Below are 23817 nucleotides of genomic sequence, written 5' to 3'. Positions count from 1 at the left end.
TTTAGGGTAATTGGCGGTCAATTCTAGACAGATAGGTGGTCAACAGGACAAAATGGGACAATTGGTGGACATTGAGCCTTTTTGTGGCATATTTATTACATTCAGCCCTTATCCTGCTATGTCTGTAGCCTCGTACAACTGTCCTATGCTGAAGCTACATACACACGGAAAGATAGAATCCTGAGAAACAACCGGTGAACGATCATTTTACGATCTGTCTTTTAAAATATAGATGATAAACTAAACGATCGAATCGTTAAACGATTGAAGTGCCATAGACTTCACGGACCCATTGTTTAATAATCGTTTATTGTTTTGTACACACTGATGACTATAAACGATTATCTGCCGTAGTGACCCATCGTGATGGTCGCTTGAAATGCTCATCGTCGTGGGTCGTTGGTTTATTTCTAAACGAAATCTGAATGAGGAATCGTCTATCGATCATTTCAGACAATTTCTGCTCCCTGTGTGTACAAGCCTTAAGGGGGGGCCATTAGGGGTTAAAGGTAGTACGATATTCCAGTATGGGGGCCCCAGTAGAGAAGGTCCGTAATTTTACCAAACAGGAGCCTTGAAGAGCTCCTAAAATGGACCTTTTATGGAGTCCTCTGAATAGTCACAGGATCTGCCTCGTGCTGATGTAAAAATGACACAGCGCCGCAAGATTGCATCAGAAAACCCGGCATATTTCAAGAAGCAGCTGAATGCCGGTTGCAACTGGTTAGGGAAACTGTCGCGTCAGCTTCCTTGCACTGTACTACTAATCCCTTGGATCAAGCATAATTCTATCTGAAATAGGGTACTATCACTATATATTTTTTAATATGTACTGTGTAGATACCAAATTTGTATAAAGCAACACACCAATGTGGTGGGTGTAATGCTGGGAACACATGATGCAATTTCCTGTCCAATCGATGGGTGATCGGATGGGAAGGACGTCCAAACTGCTCCCAATCGATAAAAGGATCAATTTTTTCAATGATAACTTCGCAAAATCAATCCCTTCCTGGATCAGAAACAGATCGGACATGAACTAATCGTCCCAATTCCCATTGATTGGACGGGTTGTTGCCTTGTGTATTCCCAGCATGATACTAAAGGTGGCCACAAACGGTCCAGTTTTCAGGGAAGAATTTCTCGATAAATGCGATCGGATCGAATAAACCTTGTGGTTATCCCAAATCGAGTATGAACGATTTTTATGGTGATCGTTTGGCAACAATTTAGCCGATTGGAAGAAACGCTTTTATATTCGGTTGTGTTGGATAGGAAGTACAGATTGGTTCACTGATGGTGAAATAATCGTTGTATTTCGACATTTTATTTCCAATTGCATTTATCTGATCAAGGTAAAGATTGCGTGAGGAAAAATTGTGACCTTTCACCCGAGTCACCTGACTGTTAATTTACTTTTCTGTAAGCCGTGTGAACTATTTCAGACATGCTGACCTCTAACCCCCAAACCCACCCCCCCAGATCGCCTGTACTGCTTGTGTGTGTAAATGTGACTTATGCTGGGGATACACGGTATGAGATTGTGGCGCGTCCCTGTGCGCGGCCGGTATCGAGCGCGGAATGGATCCGGCGGGGTATTGGACACGTCGGAAATGATCAATCGAGCAATCAGCGGCTCGATTGATTAAAAAAAAAAAAATGTATGCCCCGCATTAGGCTATTTAGGGATTGCAAACACAAGTGGAACATGCAGCCACAATGCTACAAACAAAGGATCTTATGCCTGGTACACTCCATGAGATTGTCTAACAGATTTACTGCCAGATCGATTATTTCCAACATGTCCGATCTAAATTCTTATAAATTTTTTTGATTGATTTTCTGTTCACTTCAATGGAAAATCGATCGGAAAATCGATCAGAAAATCAGATTGGACATGTAGTAAATAATCGATCTGGCAGTAAATCTGCCGGACAATCTCATCATGTGTACCAGGCATTAAAGAGACACTGAAGCGAGAATAAATCTCACTTCAGTGCTTATATTCAGCAGGGGCATGTGTGCTATCCCGCGGCTAAACGGGGGTCCCTTACCTCCCCAATCCCCCCCCCTGCAAAATCTACGACCAACTTAGTCGTAGATTTTGCTGCTCTTGAGGCATGGCTAAAGGCTGCAGCCCTGCCTATCAGCACCGTCTATCAGCAGCGCATCGCCGCCTCTCCCCCGCCCCTCTCAGTGAAGGAAGACTGAGAGGGGCGGGGGAGAGGCGGAGATACGCGCTGACAGACGCGCGTGGGGCAGGGCTGTGGCCATTAGCCCTGCCTGAATGCGGAAGCGCTGGCCGGGACTCCACGAGGGGATTGGGGAGGTAAGGGACCCCCGTTTAGCCGCGGGATAGCACACATGCCCCTGCTGAATATAAGCACTGAAGCGAGACTTATTCTCACTTCAGTGTCTCTTTAAGGCGCCCATATATCTACCGATTTGGCGGCTGATTGACCAGCCAAAGTAATAATTATTATCACATCGGATAATAGGCGCCGCCAAAAGCATGCCCAATCAACGATTCGACCAATTTCAGGCCGAAAATGGTTGAATATATCGATTAGACATACTGCAAGATGCCAGTCCTACATGCTCAATCGGGTGTGCAGCGGTAACAGTAAATGTACCCCTCGTGCTCCGTCATTTATACATTACCTCTCGGCCTCCCGCCGGACTCAACTTCCAGGTTCTCACCCCCTCGTGGTTGCCTCCGGAATGTAGTTGCTGCCGGCAACTACGTGGGGCACAAACCCAGAAGAGGAATCCGGCAAGCAGTGGAGAGTAATCCATGAATGCAGGAGGGGGTACATTTTACACTAGGGGCGACTTAGCAACTGGCGGTGACAAGGCAGCGTCACAAGGCCGATTGCCGAAAGAGTCAATGCTGAAATCAGATGTGACAGTAACTATCGATTGGTCCTGTGCCTAGCAGGATGTGTGTTTGTTAGAATGGCAGATTGATCTAGGCAAAACCCCACTGAATTTTCTGGGAACAATAGATTGTACGGTAGACCCCGTCGCACACCTGTTGTCATGAAATGGCGCTCCCATAAAGTTGTTTATTGGGAAATGGCAGTTGGCTGCCTGCAGATCCGCTCCTTTGTAGACAGCTTGAGGAAGAGGATGGGGGGATGTGTGTCTGGTGCCGAACTGTCTAATGGAAAACAATAGGAACTCTCTGAGATAACAGAACCAGGACTGCAGGTTTTCCCCAGGCAGGGGGCCTGGTAAAGGGATGTCGGCAAAGCAAAGATATAATTTGCCAGAGGACTGACGTCTTAAGCCCAATCTACACGATACGATTCTTTGAACGATTCGGTTACGATTCTATTTCCGATTCGATTAAATCCGACATGTCCGATCGGGATTCGATTCAGTTCGATTTGCCATTGCAAAACAATGGCAAATCTAATTGAATCGAATCCTGATCGGACATGTCGGATTTAATCGAATTGTAAATAGAATCTTAATCGAATCGTACAAAGAATCGTATCGTGTAGATTGGGCTTAAAGGTGCCCATACACTGAGCCGATTAGCGGCCGATCGATTGCGGAAATCAATTGATTTGCGGCTGATTTCAATCGATCTGGCAGGCTGGAAAATCTAGGTCGATCTGTTGAGATTGCTTATCATTTTGCATTGGACCTAAAGGAAATCTGATGGCAAAAAATGCCATCAGATCGATTTTCAATAGATTTCATACTGAAATCTATTGGAAATCTTTTCCTAGTAAAAAATGTTCCTAAACACATCAGATAGATCAGAAATCTGATGATCTATCTGCTGCTAATCTAACGAGTGTATGGCCACCTTAAAGCTGTGTACACACAATGCAATTTCCGGTCGGATTGATGGTCGAATCGATAATTTCTAACGGGTCCGATCTGATTTACAGTCCGTTTTTCTGATAGTTTTTGTAGAGAATTGTACCATCAATCTGATGGGAAATTGCATGGTGTGTACTAGACATAAAGCTGTGTACACACGCTAGTTGAAACTTGGGCCAAGGTGGCCAATAACAACGCCCTCTGCCGAGAATCTAGCGTGCATACAGCCTGTAAAAAATGCGCATAAACCAGCATGGAAAATGTAATATTATAAAACACCGCTTTAGAATTTTTGAAATATATTTCATGACAGGGTCCCTTTAAACACATTTTTCCTTCTTCCATTCGTTTTTCTAGGCGTTGCAGAGCGACTGGATTATCTCAGTGCCCTGAAAGTGAAAGGCCTGGTGATTGGGCCGCTGCACGTTAACGCTGCCGACAAGCTGTCTGAAACCAGCCTCATCGAAATCGATAAGAAATATGGAACTCTGGAAGACTTCAAAAACCTCCTGGAGGCGGCGCGCAAGAAGAGTGAGTATAGTGGGCCTGTCAGTGTTTAATTAGGCCGCAAAAAAACAAGTAGTGATAGCCTTATACGGCTATCGCACTGAACGCGGTGCTGCATGTTGCGGTGGGTCCCGTCGTGGCACTCTTGGGCTACTTTCCCACCAAGACGTTGCGTTTTAGGGGACGTTAAGGTCGCATAACGTGCCCCTAACGCAACGCGTGGTGGTGTTGAAGTTGGACGTCAGATTGAGCTGCGTTATGCAGCTCTCAAAGCAGCCGCTCCAGGTTAGTGATAGGAAGTCCGGATCTTTTTAAGGATTGGGATCATTTGAATCGGATCATTGAAAAGATCTGGATCTTTGAACCAAATTATTTGAATCATTTTACTAGGGAAGCAGACTGGGGGTGAAATGACTAGCAGGACAGGACTTTCCCTGCACTGTACATTCTGTATGTTCCTGTTTCTTCCAGACAGACATCCACTGTGAACCGAATCTTTCATTGTGATGATCCGGATTATTCAACTCACAAAAAAGATCCGGATCAAATGAACGATTCATTCATGATCCGGACAACACTACAGTCCCACCAGGAGTCACCACAGTGCAGTGAATATAAATGAGCCATGTGGCTGGCCGCGGAGGAGGAGACCTCCTCCTCCAACATTACTGAGCATGTGCAAACAGTCTAACGTGGCAGTATAACGTACAGCATGCAGCACTTTGTTTAAACGTGCTGCGTTACTATGTAACGCAACGTGGGCACTGTGAACAGCACATTGATTTTACAGTGCTGTGAGGCTGCATTACTGGCTGCTGTAACGTGGGACTTTAACGTCCCACTGTGAAACCAGCCTTAGAGTTACATTTGCATCATGCGCGGTAACCCCACAAGTTAGGCATACTTTCAATGGAAAAGACGCCCCACTGTTTTTTGACTATTTGATTGGATAGCAAAGCTACACCAGAGCAGCGTTACTGTCTCCGCCCACTGCTTATTGTCCTCAGGCCCCACTATGATTCCCCTCAATATTGTGGCTTGTCTCTGCACTTGCTCTAAAACTGCCATGTCCCTCCTGTAATGCGGTGCTCAGAACCGAATTCCACATTCCAGATGCGGCCTTACTGGAGAGCTAAACGAGCAGCATTATGCTAACATACAGGTATTTCCCTTTTAATGCATCCCAAAAATTAAATTGCTTTAGCTGCAGCTGCTTGGCATTGAATATTGACTTAGGATTCTTAGCATCTTACGTACTATCCCTTATACCGGGGATGGCTAACCTTGGCACTCCAGCTTTGGTGGAACTACAAGTCCCATGAGGCATTGCAATACTCTGACAGCTCTAAGCATAATTCTGGGAAGCAGAAGCATGATGGGATTTGTAGTTTTGTCACAGCTGGAGTGCCAAGGTTAGCCTTCACTGCCTTATACTGTATATGTCTATACAGTTTACCAATGTTTTGTATAGAAAGAAACCTTCCCCTTTAACAGGTCTAATCTAATTTCTTCCTTGCAGGCATTCAGATAATTTTGGATCTCACGCCGAATTACCGTGGCAGCGATGTTTGGTTTAACGAGAGCAGGGCGGAGTCAGAAAGCTTTTTGATGAACGAGATTAGGGTAAGGGGTTACTGTATGACAACTTTTTTAGTTCTGGACAGTCGTTTTTTTTTATAGCAATGTATTTATAGCCTTGTTCCAGACACAGATATATTCCTAGTCCTGTGTAGGTACCCTTTTTGAAGAGCTAGGTAGAAGCTCCCAAGTGCAATGGCCAATGAAATCTGATGCAGATTTATGCAGCATAAAATTTGTATCAACTTTTCACATTTTTGTTTCTAACTGACCATTCCAAATGATTAGTTGATAACCAATAAATTGCTTGTTTTAAATAGCGGGTCAGAAGTACGTACTTGCCACTTTACAGACTGTCTGTGCTACACACTGCAATCCTTTTCAGTCTGTGCTCAGAGTCTGAACAGCAAGATGATGCAATCCAGGCAGCAGCCCCTCCCACTCAGCATGAAACTGACTCTCTCAATTTAGTTGCTTCTGGTTATGTGATCAGAATTTTAAAACAGGATTTTTGTTTCACACAAAGAAAGTATCATTGAGGCCGGTTTCACACTGAAAATTGTCGGGAGCCGCACTGCCAAAAACAGCCTTTGGGGATTACCGCGTTAGTGTGCGGTAATCCCTTCCTGGCAGCCGGCCAAGCAAGAAGTTATGCTCACTTCCTGTTGGCGCATCAATGACGTGCGCTGAAGCGCATTGCTACAATACACTTCCGCGCACGAGTGACGCGAAAAAGTGCGACGGTTAGTTTAAAAATGCATGTCGCCATAGACTTACATGACTTCCGGTCCGGGAGCCGTACGGTGACATAGGCATGCGCTCATGTTAGATAGGGTACTTCCGGCGCACCACAGGCTATGTGAACTTTTTCGGTCAAGGGCCGGGTCAACATACTTCAGACTGCTGGGGGGCCCCAACATACATAAAATTATGTTGAAAAACATTACATTGAATCTTGGTACCTCTTCTGTAGCTTCCTGTGACCGATGATGTCACATCCTGCAGGGGAGTATCGCTGCGTTATGTAATTTAGAGTGTTCAGGTGAAATGTTGCAATAAATCTGTACAACTTTAAAACCACACACACACACTAAATTGCCATTGCCCTTAACAATCGTTTATCGATCCAAAGGGCAACAGTTTGGCAAACAAGCACTGTACAAACATGCTGTTCAGTCATAGCTGAGGGGGAGGAGCCTCTATAGCCGCTCCTCCTGCCCCCTCTATAGCTGCGCTCTGACTGTTACTAGGCTTCTAATCTAAACACATTGCTGTTTTGTGGTTTTCAGGCAGCCATGAGCTTCTGGCTTGAATTTGGCCTCGGAGGAATTTATTTGAATGGGATTGAGAACATGAGGAACGTGAGTGATATTTTAGGACTTTGGATTGGTGTTTAACCTACAAGCTTTCTCTTTCTATCAGCTTCATGCGTTTCTCCATCTCTCTTATTACAGCCAGGAGAAATTCTAGCAGAACTGAGGAACCTGACTGCCAACTTCACCTCAGATGGGAAAGCCAGGTAAGCACCCTACCCACTCTATTGTTTTATACTGTGCAGACTACGCTGTTCTGTTTGTATTTGTTTTATTATCACTGGCAATAAAAATACCCATACCCTTAAAGAGACACTGAAGTCTCTTTAAAATCCATTTTTTATAACAAATTCTGTTTAACATATTAGCCATAACTAAACCGCCCCATCCCCGCGGCTGTAATCTATCTAAATCCCCCCCTAACTCCCTCCCTCCCTCTCCCCTGCAAAATCCACGACTTTCTTGGTCGTGGATTTTGCTGCCCTAAGCGCTTCCGTGTGAGGCAGAGCTACGAGCTGCAGCTCTGCCTCTCAGGGCGTCTGTCAGTGGTGGATCTCCGCCTCTCCCCCGCCCCTCTCAGTGAAGGAAGACTGAAAGGGGCATTGAGAGGCGGCGATCCACCACTGACAGACGCCCTGAGAGGCAGAGCTGCAGCTCATAGCTCTGCCTCTCATGGAAGCTCTGCCCGGATTGCCCCCCATGGAGTTCGGGGGGATTTAGATAGATTGCAGTGGCGGGAATGCAGCGGTTTAGGTAGGGCTAATATGTTAAAGGGAATTTTGTAATAAAAAAATTGCATTTTTAGAGACTTAAGAGTCTCTTTAAAGCGAAGTTCTGTACTTACCTGGAGCTTCCTTAAAGGCACACTTAAAGAGAACCCGTAACCAAGAATTGAACTTCATCCCAATCAGTAGCTGATACCCCCTTTCCCATGAGAAATCTATTCCTGTTCACAAACGGATTATCAGGGGGTTCTGTATCAGAATTCTTTATTCGCCAAGTGCGACAGGCGCCGCACCCGGAATTATTTGTGGACACAGGCAGTTGGCATGGTGCAATAACACAGCAACATAAGAATTTGTGCAAGAAATTACGATACGAATAACACAACAACATAGTGCAAGTTACAGTTACAATACATAGTATTCATCTACATTCTATACAGTCACATTTTGAAACAGTCCTAGGGCTGCGATCGCGCACCGGTGTGCCAAGGAGCCGGGAGGGGGCTGGAGGATGGCTATTTAGAGATGGTCTGAATTGAGGAGGGCGATCGTCTGAGGGAAGAATGTGTTTCTGCGCCTGGTGGTTTTGGTGGGAATGGACCTATATCGACGACCTGAGCGGAGGAGATTGAAGAATTGATTGCCAGGGTGGGAGGGGTCATGTATGATCTTGTTTGCCCTTGACCTCATTCTGTTTGAATGGAGAAGGTCCAGTGGAGGCAGGGGAGACCCGATGATCTTCTCTGCGGTGTTGATAACTCTCTGGAGTTTGAGCCTGTCCCTTGCGCTAGCACCTGAATACCACACGATGATGGAGGAGCAAAGGACAGATTCAATGGTCGCTGTGTAAAAGCTGGTCAGAAGTTCCCTTGGCATTCCAAACTTCCTCAGCTGTCTCAGAAAGAACATTCTCTGCTGGGCTTTCTTTTGTGTCGTGGAGATATTTGTATGGCTGATATTGTGGTGGAATCCCTCCCACAGTGTGATGTCAGCACCTCACAGCACTGAGGCACTGACCTCACACTGTGGGAACCTTGTTGCATTGTGGGAAATAACTGTTTGCAACTGCCAAAAAAGCAAGCAGCATCTCCTTCCAGGGACATCACCTGCCAGTAGTAAAAATGTCACCATATGTCTGACTGTAAATGAAGGAGAGGAAAGATTTTACAATATGCAAACACTGACTAAATCATTTATACATAATTATTGTAAAAATTAAGCACTTTTTTTATTACATTATTTTCACTGGAGATTCTTTTTAAGTGTGCTAAAAAAAAAAAGAAAATTTTACTCACCTGGGGCTTCTACCAGCCCCCTGCAGCTGTCCTGTGCCCTCGCAGTCTCGATCGGCAGCTACTTTCACTTTCAGCGACAGGCCTGGCCACCCGTCTGCTTCTTTGCTTTCCTGTCTGCAGTAACGCCCTCTATCCTGCTATTGCAGTCACAATCGCAAAGGAGCAGACGCGTGGCCTGGCCTATCGGCCTGTTGCCGAAAACGGAAGTAGCTGCCGGCGGAGGACAGGAGGTGCCGATCAAGAATGCGAGGACACACTTAAGTGTCCCTTTAAAGGGAACCAGAGATGAACAATTCACACAAAATAAACATATCAGTTGATAGCTTGTAAAGAATAAATGCTCTACCTGATAATTTAGCCACTCTGGGGTGCCTTTTTGAGTGTTTTTTATCCATTATTGCTCCAGGAAATATCCAATATGGCCGCCGGCTCATACCTGTTCTGCTTCCGGGTTATGAGTTGTTCTGGATGTGCTGTCTAGCCTCTTTGAGACTATAGACAAGCAGGGCTGCTGCAGCCTTTCATCTGTCTGCTTTCAACTATTATTCTGGTATGCTGTGTGGCTGCCTGTAGGAAGTGTCTCTCGTAGGAATGAAACTGCATACAGTAGATAATGACTGGATGCACACTGCACACAGATACACTTGTCTGTTTCAGAGCTTCTTTCTCGGCAGCAGCAGCCCCTCCCATGTCAACAGCTCTGAGTAAGGAAATCTGAGCCAGGAGGGGGCAGGCTTGGGCTTGAAAAGACTCCACAGAAGAGTGACTCAGCTATAATGATTCCAGGTCAAACCTCGACTGAATCAGTCGGAGGATTCTTATCACAGTTGATAACAGATAGATTAGACTGAGAAGAATAAAACTAAAAGCAGGGTAGGTGTTTACTGTCATGTTCCCACTGATAAATGTAATAAAATACATGAGGGTGCTTCGTCTCTGGTTCTCTTTAAGCCCCCTGGAAGATGCGCAGTCCCTCACCGTCTCCCCAGGTGGCTCCTTTCCCCCACAATACGGCCTGAAAGCCTGGCCAAGTTGCGCTTCGTTGCGCATGCACGGGCCGGTTAGGTGCGTTTTCCCCATCACGCTCATGTCACCGGGAGTGTTTTGCACCTGCGCAGTAGTACTGTCTAAGCGCAGAATGCTCCCAAGGACGGGACCATGACGGGGGTAGCGAGTGCGGCCTCAAGGGGACTGGAGGAAGCCCCAGGTAAGTATAAAACTAAAACCTCATGTATTAAGTTAAATTCTGTAAAGTTCCTCTTTAGGCTGCATGGTAACGATGGTCTTTCCTCTCGGCAGGGTGCTGCTGGCGTCTGCCAGTGACCCGCACGGTGACAGTGTCCTGGCGCTCTTCAATGACACCGAAGCTGGCATGTTAACCACGCGCTACCTGATCAGCAAGGATAACTCAAGCGAGAGCTCGCTGGGAAGACGCATCCAGCAATACCGCGATCCCATCAGTGAGCAGGACAGGCTATTGTGGGCGGTAAGGATAATTTATACGTACTTATCTGTATTCTGCTGCATGCCTCCACAGTCAGATCACCATAGCATGCCGCTGCGTGCCTCCATAGACTACCAGATCACCATAGCATACCAATAGCTGGTTGCAGTACCCAAGGCGAACAAAAGGTTACAAAACAGATACTTACCTAATGTCCTCATGGCCCCCTGGTCGCACCTGCACTCCTCTCCATGCACATGCACGGCCATACTGCCCCTGCGCGAGTACAGCTGCAGCTCATGCGCAAGCGGCTCTGCGCTACTGCACAGGCAGGGCCGTACTCGAGCGGGTGCAGCACGACTGCACTCCTGCATGAAAGGGGGGGGGGGGGGGGTGTGGCTGCGATCTTCAGGAGGGACCCGAGCAGCAGTGGAGTATCCAGAGGATGCCTTCTTAGGTAAGTATCTGGTTTTTGACCATCGCATTGGGTTCACGTTAAGGCTCAGTTCCCATCTGTAGCCGGATCACGTGTGGCCAGTGGGAGCAGACTGTCTGGTGTATCCTCCGATGGACCGCTGTAGCCCGGGGCAGATGCTTTACCCCCATAAGCTATACGGGGGAACGCATTCGCCTGGCCAGGATTATCGTGGACTGCACAGGAGTGCGGCCTGCTTACCGCAATGGATCTCAAGTGTGAACGGCTCCAATGAGCGGGAAACAGACGTAAAAATGTCCATTTTCAGCTCAAGTGGGAACAGCTCCTAAGGGCTCTTACACACCCCTGACTAATTACGGCTGAGGAGGGCGATAACGACCGCCTCAGCAAATAATCAGGCGTGTTTGCACGGATCTTAAACGGGCGACATCCGTTAACGGTGTGTACGCATCTTCAGGTGGATCTGAGATAAACTTTTACTCATTGCATAATTGCGTTCCTTTCATATAGTTTATAGGGCATTCCTCAAGCCAAATACTTGTTTTGTTTTAATACTCTTATTCCCTATAAACTAAACAAGCCTCACCCACAGTTTTTTAGAGTGCCTTGGCACTGTAGCAAGGGCTTATGGGAGCTCAGTCTGGGCAGGAGGAGGAGGAGGTTACTAGCGAGAGATTTCAGAGGGAGAGGGGACTGAATTTGTCACATTACACACAGGCAAGCTGATAGCATCTCCAGCCCTCATCCTGTGACAATGTGACAAACAGAACATGGCTGCCCTCATTGTATCACAGAAATAAATAATCATAAACTATTGAAGCTGTTTGCAGCTACATATACTGTGTAAACTATCTAACATCTATAGATAAGATATATAGACAAGTTACTCTCGCATCTGCTTTAAAAAGAGTCTAAGCCTATATTAAAATAAAAATCAGATACCTAAGGAGAGGGAAGGCTCTGGGTCCTAATGAGGCTTCCCGTTCTCCTGCCAGTCTCCGCATTCCTCCATGGGCTCCCCCGTTAGCAGTCCACGGCCAGTTTAGTTGTGGCTGCTCTTTCGGGTTGGGGAGACTTCGGAAGCACTCGGGCTTCCAAGGATGGGCCGCTCCATGCTGTACACGCGTGAGCGCCCTCTCTGATACAGAGCCACCGGTCTTCAGAAGCCTGAGTGCTTCCAAAGACTGCTGAAGTCTCCCCCGGTGGGAGATTCAAACCGTGGAGCCTGCAGGAGACCGAAGACACCGGGAAAAGAACAGGAAGGCTCTATAGGACTCCGAGTCCTCCCTCTCCTTAGGTAAGTATCTGTTTTTTATTTTAATTGACGCTTCAGATTCACTTTAAAGCGGATCCGAGATGAAAAACTAACTATAACAAGTAACTCGTCTATATATCTTATCTAAAGTTTAGATAGTTTACACAGCAAATCTAGCTGCAAACAGTTTCAACAGTATATGATTATTTATTCCTGTGATACAATGAGGGCAGCCATGTTTCGTTTGTCACATTGTCACAGGCTGAGACCTGGAGATGCTATCAGCTTGCCTGTGTGTAAATTCAGTCCCCTCTCCTCCTCCCCTCTGCCTCTGAAATCAATGGCTAGTAACCTCCTCCTGCCCAGACTGAGCTCCCATAAGCCCTTGCTACAGTGCCAAGGCACTGTGAAAAGCTGTGGGCGAGGCTTGTTTAGTTTATAGGGAATTAGAGTATTAAAACAAAACAAAAAAAGTATTTGGCTTGAGGAATGCCCTATAAACAATAGGACAGGAACACAATTATGCAATGTGTAAAAGTTTATCTCGGATCCACTTTAAGGCAGTAAGCTATTATAATCAAAAATGAATGATTGCATAATGGATTAGGGGCTGTAGGAAAACTGGACCAATGTGTTTTGAACAGTAGCTTTGCTTGATAATGGGATCCTCCATTGGTTTGACTATTTCAAACAGGAATGATCAGTAGCCCCTTGTTCCCTGTAATGTGAATACAATGACTGCTGTTGTAAGCTTTCCCCAGCATATATTCATGTTTGCCATACTGAAGCCTGTATTTGTGTACTCTGCTTCTCTATAGGTGGGACCCCGGTTGGGCCACATGGCCTCTCTGGTGCATGAAAGGCTGCTGCGTGTTTATCAGCTGCTGCTCTTCACACTCCAAGGCACACCCCTCACTTTATATGGAGATGAGATCGGGCTGAAGGACATTCCTGGGGTAAGTATTGTGTTACCAAAATGGTTTCTGAGTTTTATTGGGGTCCCATTCAGAGTTGAGGGTGGGGAAGCTTCATGCAGAGTGGGGGTGGGGCTTAATGTAGAGTTGGGGGGGTCCTAATGCAGATTGTGGGGGATGGGCATCATACAGGATGGGTGAGTGGGGGAGCCTCATGCAGTGTGGCTGTTGGAGCCTCATGCTGAGTGGGAGGGCTTCATGCAGAGTAGTAGGTTGGTCCTCATGCAAAGTGGGCAGGGTTAGGTCTCATGCAGAGTAGGGGGGGCATACAGAGTGTGTGTGTGGGGGGCTCATGCAGCATGGAGAGGTGGGGCCTCATGCATAGTGGGGAGGGTTGTGCCTCGTGCACAGTGGGAGGTGGAGCCTCATGCAGAATGGGGGTGGGGCCTCATGCATAGTGGGGAGGGTTGAGCCTCATGCAGAATTTGGGGTGGGGCCTCATGCATAGTGGAGAGGGGGGGGGCTCATGCATAGTGGAGAGGGGGGGCCTCATGCAGACTGGAGAGGTGGAGCCTCATGCAGAGTGGAGAGGTGGAGCCTCATGCAGAATGGGGTGGGGCCTCATGCATAGTGGGAAGGGTTCGGCCTCATACAGATTGGGAGGTGGGGCCTCATGCAGAGTGGGAGGTGGGGCCTCATACGGAATTCTTTTTTGATAGATCAGCTTGCAGTGAAGTCAGACTATACACTGTGAATAGATCACACAGAGAGCACATTGTCACTGCCACCTTGTGCCCCTCAGGCTCCTTTCACTGCTCCTTACATGCCGTGGGATGACAGCAAGAACCATGAAGGTGCACCAGATAGAAATCACGACCTCAACAACACTACAGTGAAGGTAAGCTTGATAAAGAACATTATCACTTTCCAAAACTGACTGACTGAGCTCAAGTCACCTGTTTCTGATCAATAAAGGAATCGATCTCAAAAACTATAAAAGATAGGACAATGATTTTTGCAGCATGACTGTTCACTGACACAGCACTACCAAACCATAAGGGTTTCATGTACATACACCGCTTTAGGGGGGCTGGGTGACATTATCGTCTGGGAAATGAATAATTGCTATTATCTTCAAAACAAAAACAGTACAAATGCAGTACTAACCAAGCACATGGGAATTTGTATTTGTGCTGATTGAAGGGGGGGGATGAGGAGGTAGCTTCACTCAGACTGCAACAAGAAAAGTAATCTTGAGATCTGCGCTAACATTGCATGAAAGTGATAAAACCCCTGCAATACATCTGCAGTTTGTCTACTTCCTGCTTTCATGGAAGCAGACATAGGGTTAAAGCTATCCTGTGCCGAAGCTCGGGTTCAAAAGCAGTCCTTACCCTGAAGAGAGGGAAGCCTCAAGAACCTATTGAGACTTCCCTCGCTTGTTTTCACTCCCCCCCCCTCTACATTGGGGCCACGCAGCTCGTCTATCTGTATCATGGCCGCACAGTAGCCACGTCAGCCCACCCGCGCATGGGCAGTAGCACAGAGCTCGCAGCTCCGGCTTACTGTGCATGGACGGGCAGGCTAACAGGGCTACTGAGCAGCCATGATACAGGAAACCGTGTTGCGCGGCCCCGATATGATTAGCGAAAATGCGTTGTCACTGATCTTCAGGGGTGCCGCGCTCAGCGACGAGGTACATCAGACCAGCGAGGGAAGCCTTACTAGGATCCTGAGGCCTCCCTCTCTTTAGGAAGTATCTAATACACTTTTACATCCTGTGGTTATAAATTAGCTGCTCTGCCGAGGTGGCCAGCTGACACAGCTTAGACAGCCACAAAGATGGTGGCGGTACATCGATGACATTTTTTGTTTGTGGGCGGGGCCACGTTCGACCCTTACAGCGTTCGTTGAAAATCTACATAGCAAGTGCAGATACATTCGTTTGGTGGTCAACGCGGACCGGGAGAAGGTGTCCTTTTTGGACACGTGTGTCTTTAAGAAGGATGGGAAGCTTAGCACGGACCTGTTCGTCAAGAGTACGGACAGGAATTCGGTGCTTCATTTTGATAGCTTCCATCCACGTCATCAGGTGGTCAGCATTCCCAATAGCCAGTATGATCGGGTAACGAAAATTGTGGGTGACACCCAATTGAGGGAGAGAAGACTAGTTGAGATGGGCAGAAAATTTCAGTCCAGAGGCTATCCCCCTGATACATTAATGAGATACCAAAAGAGAAAGAACAAGTTGAGAAATAGGGCTAGGGATGAGGGACGAATAGCATTCGTCTCTACCTTTAATACTATTAGTGATGAGGTACAACGTATTGTTACGAAACATTGGCGCACCCTTAAAGATTCCCTCCCACATGTTCCTGAATTCCAGCAGCCTCCCTTATTTTCCTACAGAAGGGCCCCCTCTTTAAGATCCAGGCTGGTTCACTCTGACCCTAACCGTGGATCTAATATACAGGTGCCCCGCGTGTGTGGTACCTTCCCTTGTCTCAGCTGCCACATGTGCCATAGCATTATTAGAGGTGATGTTTTTTCTCACCCTTCCTCTGGTAAGAGATATGCGATTAGAGGTCGCTTTTCTTGTTGTTCACGCTTTGTTGTTTATATGCTTAAATGTCCATGTGGCAGCTGTTACGTGGGAAAAACCACACAGGAGCTCAAAGATCGTGTTTCCAAACACAAATCCAATATTAGAGGTAGAAGCTTAGATCATGCAGTCTCAGAGCATTTTGTCCAATTTAGACATGATGTTAGTCAGCTCAGAGTCCAAGTTATTGATGGGGTGCCCCGTGGGTTTAGGGGTGATAGGGGTAGAGAATTGTTAAAAAGAGAGGCGCGCTGGATTAGGGAATTGGGGACTATTGGTCGTGGGGGACTAAATAAGGAATACGACTTAAATTTTGTGTGGTAGATGTTCTATGGCTCTGGGTCTGTTGTTTGGGGGTGGGGGGTGTCCTTTGGGTCCCCTTCTTATTTGTCACTTATGTATCATAGGTTCTTTTGCACATTTTTACCATGCATTATTGAACTAGGGGTGTTATTTTATGGGTGGAGTCCAGGTCATCTATTGATAGCACTGGGCATGCGTATTTTTGTTTGTGTCTGTTTCGTATTTTTATACGCATACTATGCGTCTGTTTTTCCGCATCGCGGTGGCAATAGGACGCCAGTATAGGCGTCATTGCGTACGTCCTTCCGCATTGGTTGTCATGTGACGGTGGTTGCCATGGTGACGGCGGGCAGCGCTCGGTGTTTGTTCGTTTACAGTTTTATACTGTATTTGACACATCCAAACCCATGCCCTCTGCATCAGGATGCCCTGGATTCCTCCCAGGATCTTTTTAGATATTCAACAGGTGCCATAGATCAGAGTTAGAAATGTTTCTATTTATGTGTTTATGTTCCTGCTGTGACATCATACATTTCAAAATGTTTGACCAATGGAGTGGGAGGGCGGTACCCTTTGTGGACAAGCCCTGTAGTTCCCCATCAGGTCCAGTCATTTGCATAGGTTCCTCTGATTGGTTGCCCTGTTGGAGCTTTGACTATATAAAGAGCATGTCTGCAGTTGTTCATTTGGCTGTGTGGCTTGAACAAGGACTGTGATGGTCCGAAACGGTGGACCGTAGCCACTATGCATCTTTAATATTTGTATTTTTATGATCCAATAAAATAATCTTCTGATTAAAAGAGCTGTGCTGGATCGTTTTGGAGGAATTGGACACAGCTTAGAGACCAAATGACACTTGTGATTAATCACAGATGAGGAGGAATTAGACAATCTAAACTCTCTAAATACATACAGGGTGCATTTCTCTGTTTTCCTGTTCTGTGCAAGAGTTCAGCTCCACCTTGAAGATAATTTCTGATGATAAAGGAAGCAATAATCCAGTGTCTGGACTTTATCCCCTGCAGTTATATATAAATATTTAGCTCCAGCACAATCTGTGTCCTCTGTCCATATAACAAAGTCTGTTGGCGGAACACTTTTATCTATACTGCCTCTTGGTATTCCAGCAGCGTAGAGCTATTTCCTCCTCCTCCTCCTGACTCAGCTGATCTCATTGTTCTGGGATAATCTCAGCTCAGCCAGTTCCTGGGAACAACCTTTGCTCTGTTTAGCAACCGGCTTCTGCCAAATAACCATTCAGCTTTGAACTGAACGAGATCTGAAGCCTTCCTGACCGTAAAAACAACCTTCCTGATATACGAGAGGCAAAGCAAAGTTATTTTACATATATTGGGTATTAAAGGGAGTCTGAGGCGAAAATTAAAAAAAAAAAAGATACTTACCTAGAAGTAACCTTAGGAGGGAAGGTTCTGGGTCCTATAGAGCAGAGTTCCCCAACCCTGTCCTCAAGGCCCACCAACAGTGCAGGTTTTGTGGAAATCCACAGAGGTAGATAAAGGGAACCTTAACCCTGCGAAATAAAGAAAAGTTTCACTTACCCGGGGCTTTCCCAAGCCCCCTACAGCCCTCCTATGCCCTAGCAGCTCCTCCACTGTCCTCCAGTCCCTGCTGCACGTTAGTTGTGTTTTCGGCCGACTAGGAGTTGGCCCCCGGCCACGCGTATTCTTGTCCGCCTTGCCGCCATCAAGCATGTCCAGGGCAGGTGCAGCATGCCCAGTCGGCCGAAAACGAAACTAACCCGCAGACCGGAGGACACTGGAGGAGCTGTGAGGGCAGAGGAGGGGCTGTAGGGGGCTTGGGAAAGCGCCGGGTAAGTGAAACTTTTTTTTTTTTATTTCACAGGGTTAAGGTTTCCTTTAATGAGTTCTGCTGAGACACTAATTACCCCACCTGTGCACGTTTGTGGATTCCTGCAAAACATGTTCTGTTAGTGGGCCTTGAGGACAGGGTTGGGGAACTCTGCTTATAGAGCCTTCCAGTTCCTTTCTTCATCCGGTCGTTCCAGTGCTGGCTCCCCGCTAGCAGTCTCTGACCAATGGGTCGGAGACTACTCTCTTCTGCTTTGGGTGGGTTTCGGAAGTCTTTGCGAGCAGTTGGGCTCCCAAAGACGGGCCAACCCATACACTTTAACGGTGAATGTTACACCCTCTCTGGCTGTCCTCCAGCTCCTGCACAGTCAGAGTGTGTGTCACATTCCACACTTGTTACATTGTGTTTACTTAAATGTATCTATCTAAACTTCGGATGCACTGCATTTCTCTCCACGGAACTTTAAAGCTCTGTGTGTAACCCTTCCAATGCTGGTCTAGTAAAAAAAAATGCTGGTTGGATATAATTTGCTGTAAATAATGTTTTAGAGCAAAGTTGAAATGCTGGGTTATATTCCGCTTTAAGCTTAATATGGCATAATTGGCTTCTTTGGCTGGACTTTATCCCCTGCAGTTAACTTGTGCGATTAAATGTGGTATGTATTGCTGCAGCACAATCAGTGCCCTCTGCCCTCATACCAAAGTCCCCAGGCCCCGGCCAACAAGCTTACATTAATCCAGCATGAGGGGCCTCTCGCCCTCCTCCTGACTCAGCTGTTCTCTTTGTTCCAAGATAATCTGAGCTCAGCCAGTTCCTGGAAACAACCTCCGCTTAGCAACCGACTTCTGCCAAATAAAAAACACTCTGCTCAGAACTGAGCGAGAGCATCTGAAGCTCTCCTGACCTGAAAAACAACCTGCTTGACATGCTAAACGTTTCTCATTTCAAGAGTGACTTCAAAGTAAAACTTCTGGAATGAAAGCGAGATCTATCCTCTGTGGTGACATAAACAATCCCTTCAGCATAGCTCCCAACTGTCCCTCTTTGGGAACCAAGACCCTCTGTCCCTCTTCCTTCCTCATGTATCCTTCCTTCAGGACTGATGTACAGATTAATGTAAATATGTGTATTTTTCTACTGAAAAATGATTATAGTGACTCTAAACTTTATTCCTAAAGCAGGGGTCAGAAACCTTTTTGGCTGAGAGAGCCATAAACCACACATATTTTAAAATGTATTTCCATGAGAGCCATACAATATGTTTCAAACTGGGACAGCGCGCATGCACAGCAGAGAGCTCACATCCCTGTTGCTTCTCTTGGGTTTCTTCAGCTTCTCTTGGGTTTCATCAACATGAGCAATTTCCCTGAGAGTCAGACAGGAGAAATACCAACTAACAGCTTGTACAATTAGCTAACTTGGGGGTTGATTCTCCTTTTAGGATGAGATCCCCGCACTTTGGCCCAATAGGCTGCCTTTTAAGTGACAGACCGCCTATTGGGCCAATCAAAGTGTGGGGATCTCGTCCTACAAAGTCACTGGACCTGACAGGGTCCAGAGTGGGACAATTGGAGCAGCCATTAGTTTTGGGGGTAGCGTGAGTAAGTTAGTAGCACATGCTACAGCAATAGCGTGCACTACTTTGAAAATGTTACTTGCACTGCCACACTAAGCTGTGCTGCTTGAGCAGTGTAGCTTAGTGAATCATCCCTACTGATTTCTCTGTGAGCCAGCTGTAGCCATCAAAAGAGCCACATCTGGCTCCCAAGCCATGGGTTCCCTACCCCCGTCTTAAAGCAGAACTGTAAAGCGTTTTTAAGCACACTGTTTCACTTATCTGGGGCTTCCCCAAGCCCCCAGCAGCCATCCTGTCCCGCGCCGGTCCTGTCCAAGCCGCCGTTCTCCCGCCACCAGCTACTTTCGGTTTCGCTGCTGGGCCACTGCACCTGCGCGGCTCTGGCCATGCGTATTCTTTCTTCACGTCCCCTGCTATTGCAGAAGGGAACGAGATGAAAAGATACACTTGGCAGGGCTGCCCTGGCATGGTAGAAGTCTACGGCACGGCGGCGGGAGAACGGAGGCTCGGGCAGGACCGGCGCGGGACAGGGCGGCTGCTGGGGGCTTGCAGAAGCCCAGGTAAGTGAAACTATGTGTGTAAAAACTCTTTACAGTTCCGCTTTAAAGTCTACCTAAGATGGGGATAAAACAACAAAATATACATACCTTGGGCTTCCTCCAGCCTCCTCCTTTTCTTATTATGCCTGTTAAAGTGGACCTGAACCCTTGCACAAGACAGAAGAAAAACATAGAGAAATGCACCCTGTATGTATTTAGAGAGTTTAGCCTGTCTGATACCCCCTCATCTGTGACTAGTCACAATTTGGAATTTGATCTCTCCCGTGTATCACATGACTGCCATGGCAGAGATGACCTATAAGCCCATTTGAAAGCACAGGCTTGTTTGCAATATGTCTGCTTCCATGAATCAGGAAGTAGAAGCAGCGCAGATTTTATTTTAGGATTGCCGTTGCCGTGTCCTCGATCCCGCTGATGTCATCAAGAGCGCACAGCGCAGGCCCAGTATGGTCTGTGTCTGCGCAGTACACTCCTGGTGACATCAGCGGGAGCGAGGATGCGGGCGAGCAGGCGCAGTGGTTTTCTGACTTTAAAGTCAGAAATTCCAGAAGTGAACCGGAGGCGGGGCCGGAGCATCGGTGAGTGGCTGCACGGGCACAGGATGTCTGCGGGGGACCATTAGAAGCCCCGGGTGAGTTCAGCTTATTTTCCCCTGACCCCCCCTACAGTATCCCTTTAAGGTTCACTTTAAGCAAAGAATTCTTGCTCTGTGCACCTCATTGGTCACAGAAAGGGGAACATGGACACTGGCGGCAGTAATGCTTGGAATTAGGCCAATCAAAACCATCACGAAGTGTATTTGATAGGCCGTTTCCAAACCGCATACAATTTGCATTCAGGCCGGAAATTATTTGTAACTCATTGACCGCCTCTCGTCCTCACCTTGAACCTGGAAGCTCACATATCTCTGCATCTTGATTTTCTTTTAGGCTCAAGAAGAAGACAAGAACTCCCTTCTCAACCTCTACAAGCGATTGAGCGAGCTGCGGGGCAAAGAGCGATCGCTTCTCCACGGAGACTTCTCACTGCTTCATTATTCCGACAGGTCGCTCGCCTACGGGCGCAGTTGGGACCAGAACGAGCGATTTGTGTCTGTGTTGAACTTTGATCCTGATAACGCGGTAGAGGTGTCTATAAGACACGATCACGTGCCGGAGCATTGTACGGTGGTGCTAAGCTCAAATCCCGACAGAAAGGAGGGGAGCAGCTTATCCCTTATAAACCTCAAACTAGTGCCAGGGGAGGCGCTGCTGCTCAAATACCCTTACAGCCCTTAGGCGGCCCTCCTGTGAGCAAAACTTTCACATTCCATATTCTGGCCCCATCGTCTACATCAAGAGGCACAAGGGCGTGGCTATAGGTGCAATGTCTGAGTTATGCTTCTTCTGTGTGACTTAACCTCCTGAGCGGTATGGACGAGCTCAGCTCGTCCATCACCGCCGGAGGCTGCCGCTCAGGCCCTGCTGGGCCGATTTTCCTCAAATAAAAAGCAGCACACGCAGCCGGCACTTTGCCAGCCGCGTGTGCTGCCTGATCGCCGCCGCTCTGCGGCGATCCGCCGCGAGCAGCGGCGAAAGAGGGTCCCCCCAGCTGCCCGAGCCCTGCGCAGCCGGACCAATCAGTTCCGGCCAGCGCTAAGGGCTGGATCGGAGGCGGCTGACGTCAGGACGTCGGCTGACGTCCATGACGTCACTCCGCTCGTCGCCATGGCGACGAGGAAAGCCAAACAAGGAAGGCTGCTCATTGCGGCCTTCCTTGTTTATTCTGGGCGCTGGAGGCGATCGGAAGGAGGCCTCCGGAGCGCCCTCTAGTGGGCTTTCATGCAGCCAACTTTCAGTTGGCTGCATGAAAGTTTTTTTTTAATTAAAAAAAAACCCTCCCGCAGCCTCCCTGGCGATCTCAATAGAACGCCGGGGAGGTTAATATTCTCAGTAGTGGTGATCTTGTCTTGGAGAACTCATGGAGAAGCATGTGATCAGTTTGGTCAGGTGATAGATATGCAAGTCTCTCATTAGCTAGCAGGGGCATTGCTAGGATCCTAAGGCCAGGGTCCCATTTATTAGAATCGCATGCGTTTTCCACTATGTGCTATAGAGAAAACGCATGCGATTCTGCTTGACCCTGGCCTAAAAGATTAAGGGCACTAGGCAGAAATGGGCTAGGCCATAATGTGGGTTGAGGGAAAATGGGTGTCGCCATAGCCAACTGTAATGTAACAATTTTACCCAAAAGGGCCCTGAGTTTTTTTTCCCAAAACACAGTTAAGGCAAAGTTACACCAAAGGTGATTAGACGTTTACCCCAAAAAACATATAATAAGGCAGCATTTCTCCTACAAAAAAAAAAAACACACAACAATGCAGTATTTCCCCCATGATGTGGTGGTCTCACATCACGGATGTGCAGACGATAAATCTGCAGAAACTGCGTGATGCTATCATGCGTGATGCTATCTGAGGAATACCATGAAGAAAGTTCTGAAAAAAAGGGGTCCAATTCATTACTAGGAAGACATGACTAATAAAACAAACGCTACACCACATATAAACTGCAGAAACCATTACCTCAGATGTCAAATGTAGAAACCGTTACTCATTTCAAATGCAGAAACGATTACCCCAAATGTCAAATGCAAAAAATCATTAGCACACATGTGAAATGCAGAAATGTTTACCCCAAAATGTAAAATGCAGAAACCGTTACTACACATCTGAAATGTAGAAACTGTCGCGCCACATACTGCAAATGCAGAAACCGTTACCACGGATATGAAATGCAGAACACATAATGCTACGTATATGAAATGCAGACACCGTTACCACAGATGTGAAGTGCAGAAAAGGTTACCACCAACACATGTGAAATGCATATATAGGACATTCAGCAAATGTTACCTGCTGTTCGGGTGGTAGAAACGCTGGTGGGGGTGGGTGGGAAACGCTGGTGCCTCAGCCAAGTTTTTACCTGTGTGTGTGTACACAGATTTACTGTTAACCATCCTTATTAGCACTCTAGTAACAATACTTCCACCAAACTGACATGTTGCACCATATGTCTCCATGCGCTCGCACCAAAAGGACCTGATTTGTAAGAGTAAACGGTAAAAGCATTGTACCAGAAATTGTAGCCATTTACTAATCATTTTCATTCACACAAAAAGCGCATTAAAAATTCAAATGGATCACCAAAACAAGCATATCCCAGAATGAATCCATGAGACAGAATTGTGTGGTAGCACCGTCGGACGTCACACATATAGCCACGCCCTTCAGTACTCGTCAGATCTTTTTCACTCCTCCCCCTTTTGTATTCTCCATAGCAGCAATGGGTTTTATCTGCTATAGCAGCATGTTATCGATATTTCAGTAGGTTTAAACGGCGAGAGATTTATTAAACGCGTTAACAGCAATAAGTAAAGATGTGTGGTTTTCATTTTTAATTTGTTTTATTAGTATTTTGAACGGTAAATGTGCACAGTGTTGTGCATGTGTGATTGTTATCCTACCAATAGCTGAAAAAGGAAAAATTGCTGCAGAAGTGTTTGCTTTCTCTGCTGGTCTGTGGGTGTGAGGGGAGGGAATGGAAAAAAAAGGGAGCAAAGAAAAGGGTCAGAATATTTGTTCTTGAATAAAACGAGCATATCTAA

General features: G+C 46.9%; 1 protein-coding gene across 2 annotated transcripts in view; it reads left to right on the top strand.

Moving 5' to 3' along the window:
• The window catches only part of SLC3A2 (solute carrier family 3 member 2), a 29075-nt gene extending 5258 nt beyond the window's left edge, over positions 1 to 23817 (top strand). For both annotated transcript variants that reach the window (XM_068252180.1, XM_068252179.1), the window contains exons 3-10: positions 4192 to 4365; positions 5861 to 5964; positions 7209 to 7280; positions 7374 to 7438; positions 10552 to 10738; positions 13206 to 13343; positions 14104 to 14199; positions 21102 to 23817. In XM_068252180.1, the coding sequence (XP_068108281.1) occupies positions 4192 to 4365; positions 5861 to 5964; positions 7209 to 7280; positions 7374 to 7438; positions 10552 to 10738; positions 13206 to 13343; positions 14104 to 14199; positions 21102 to 21449 (1184 nt within the window). In that variant the 3' untranslated portion in view covers positions 21450 to 23817. The remainder of the gene's footprint in view (positions 1 to 4191; positions 4366 to 5860; positions 5965 to 7208; positions 7281 to 7373; positions 7439 to 10551; positions 10739 to 13205; positions 13344 to 14103; positions 14200 to 21101) is intronic.

The sequence above is a fragment of the Hyperolius riggenbachi genome, chromosome 9 (genome assembly GCF_040937935.1).
Source record: "Hyperolius riggenbachi isolate aHypRig1 chromosome 9, aHypRig1.pri, whole genome shotgun sequence".
Taxonomy (NCBI): Eukaryota; Metazoa; Chordata; class Amphibia; order Anura; family Hyperoliidae; genus Hyperolius; species Hyperolius riggenbachi.
This window is presented reverse-complemented; position numbering and strand designations above follow the sequence as displayed.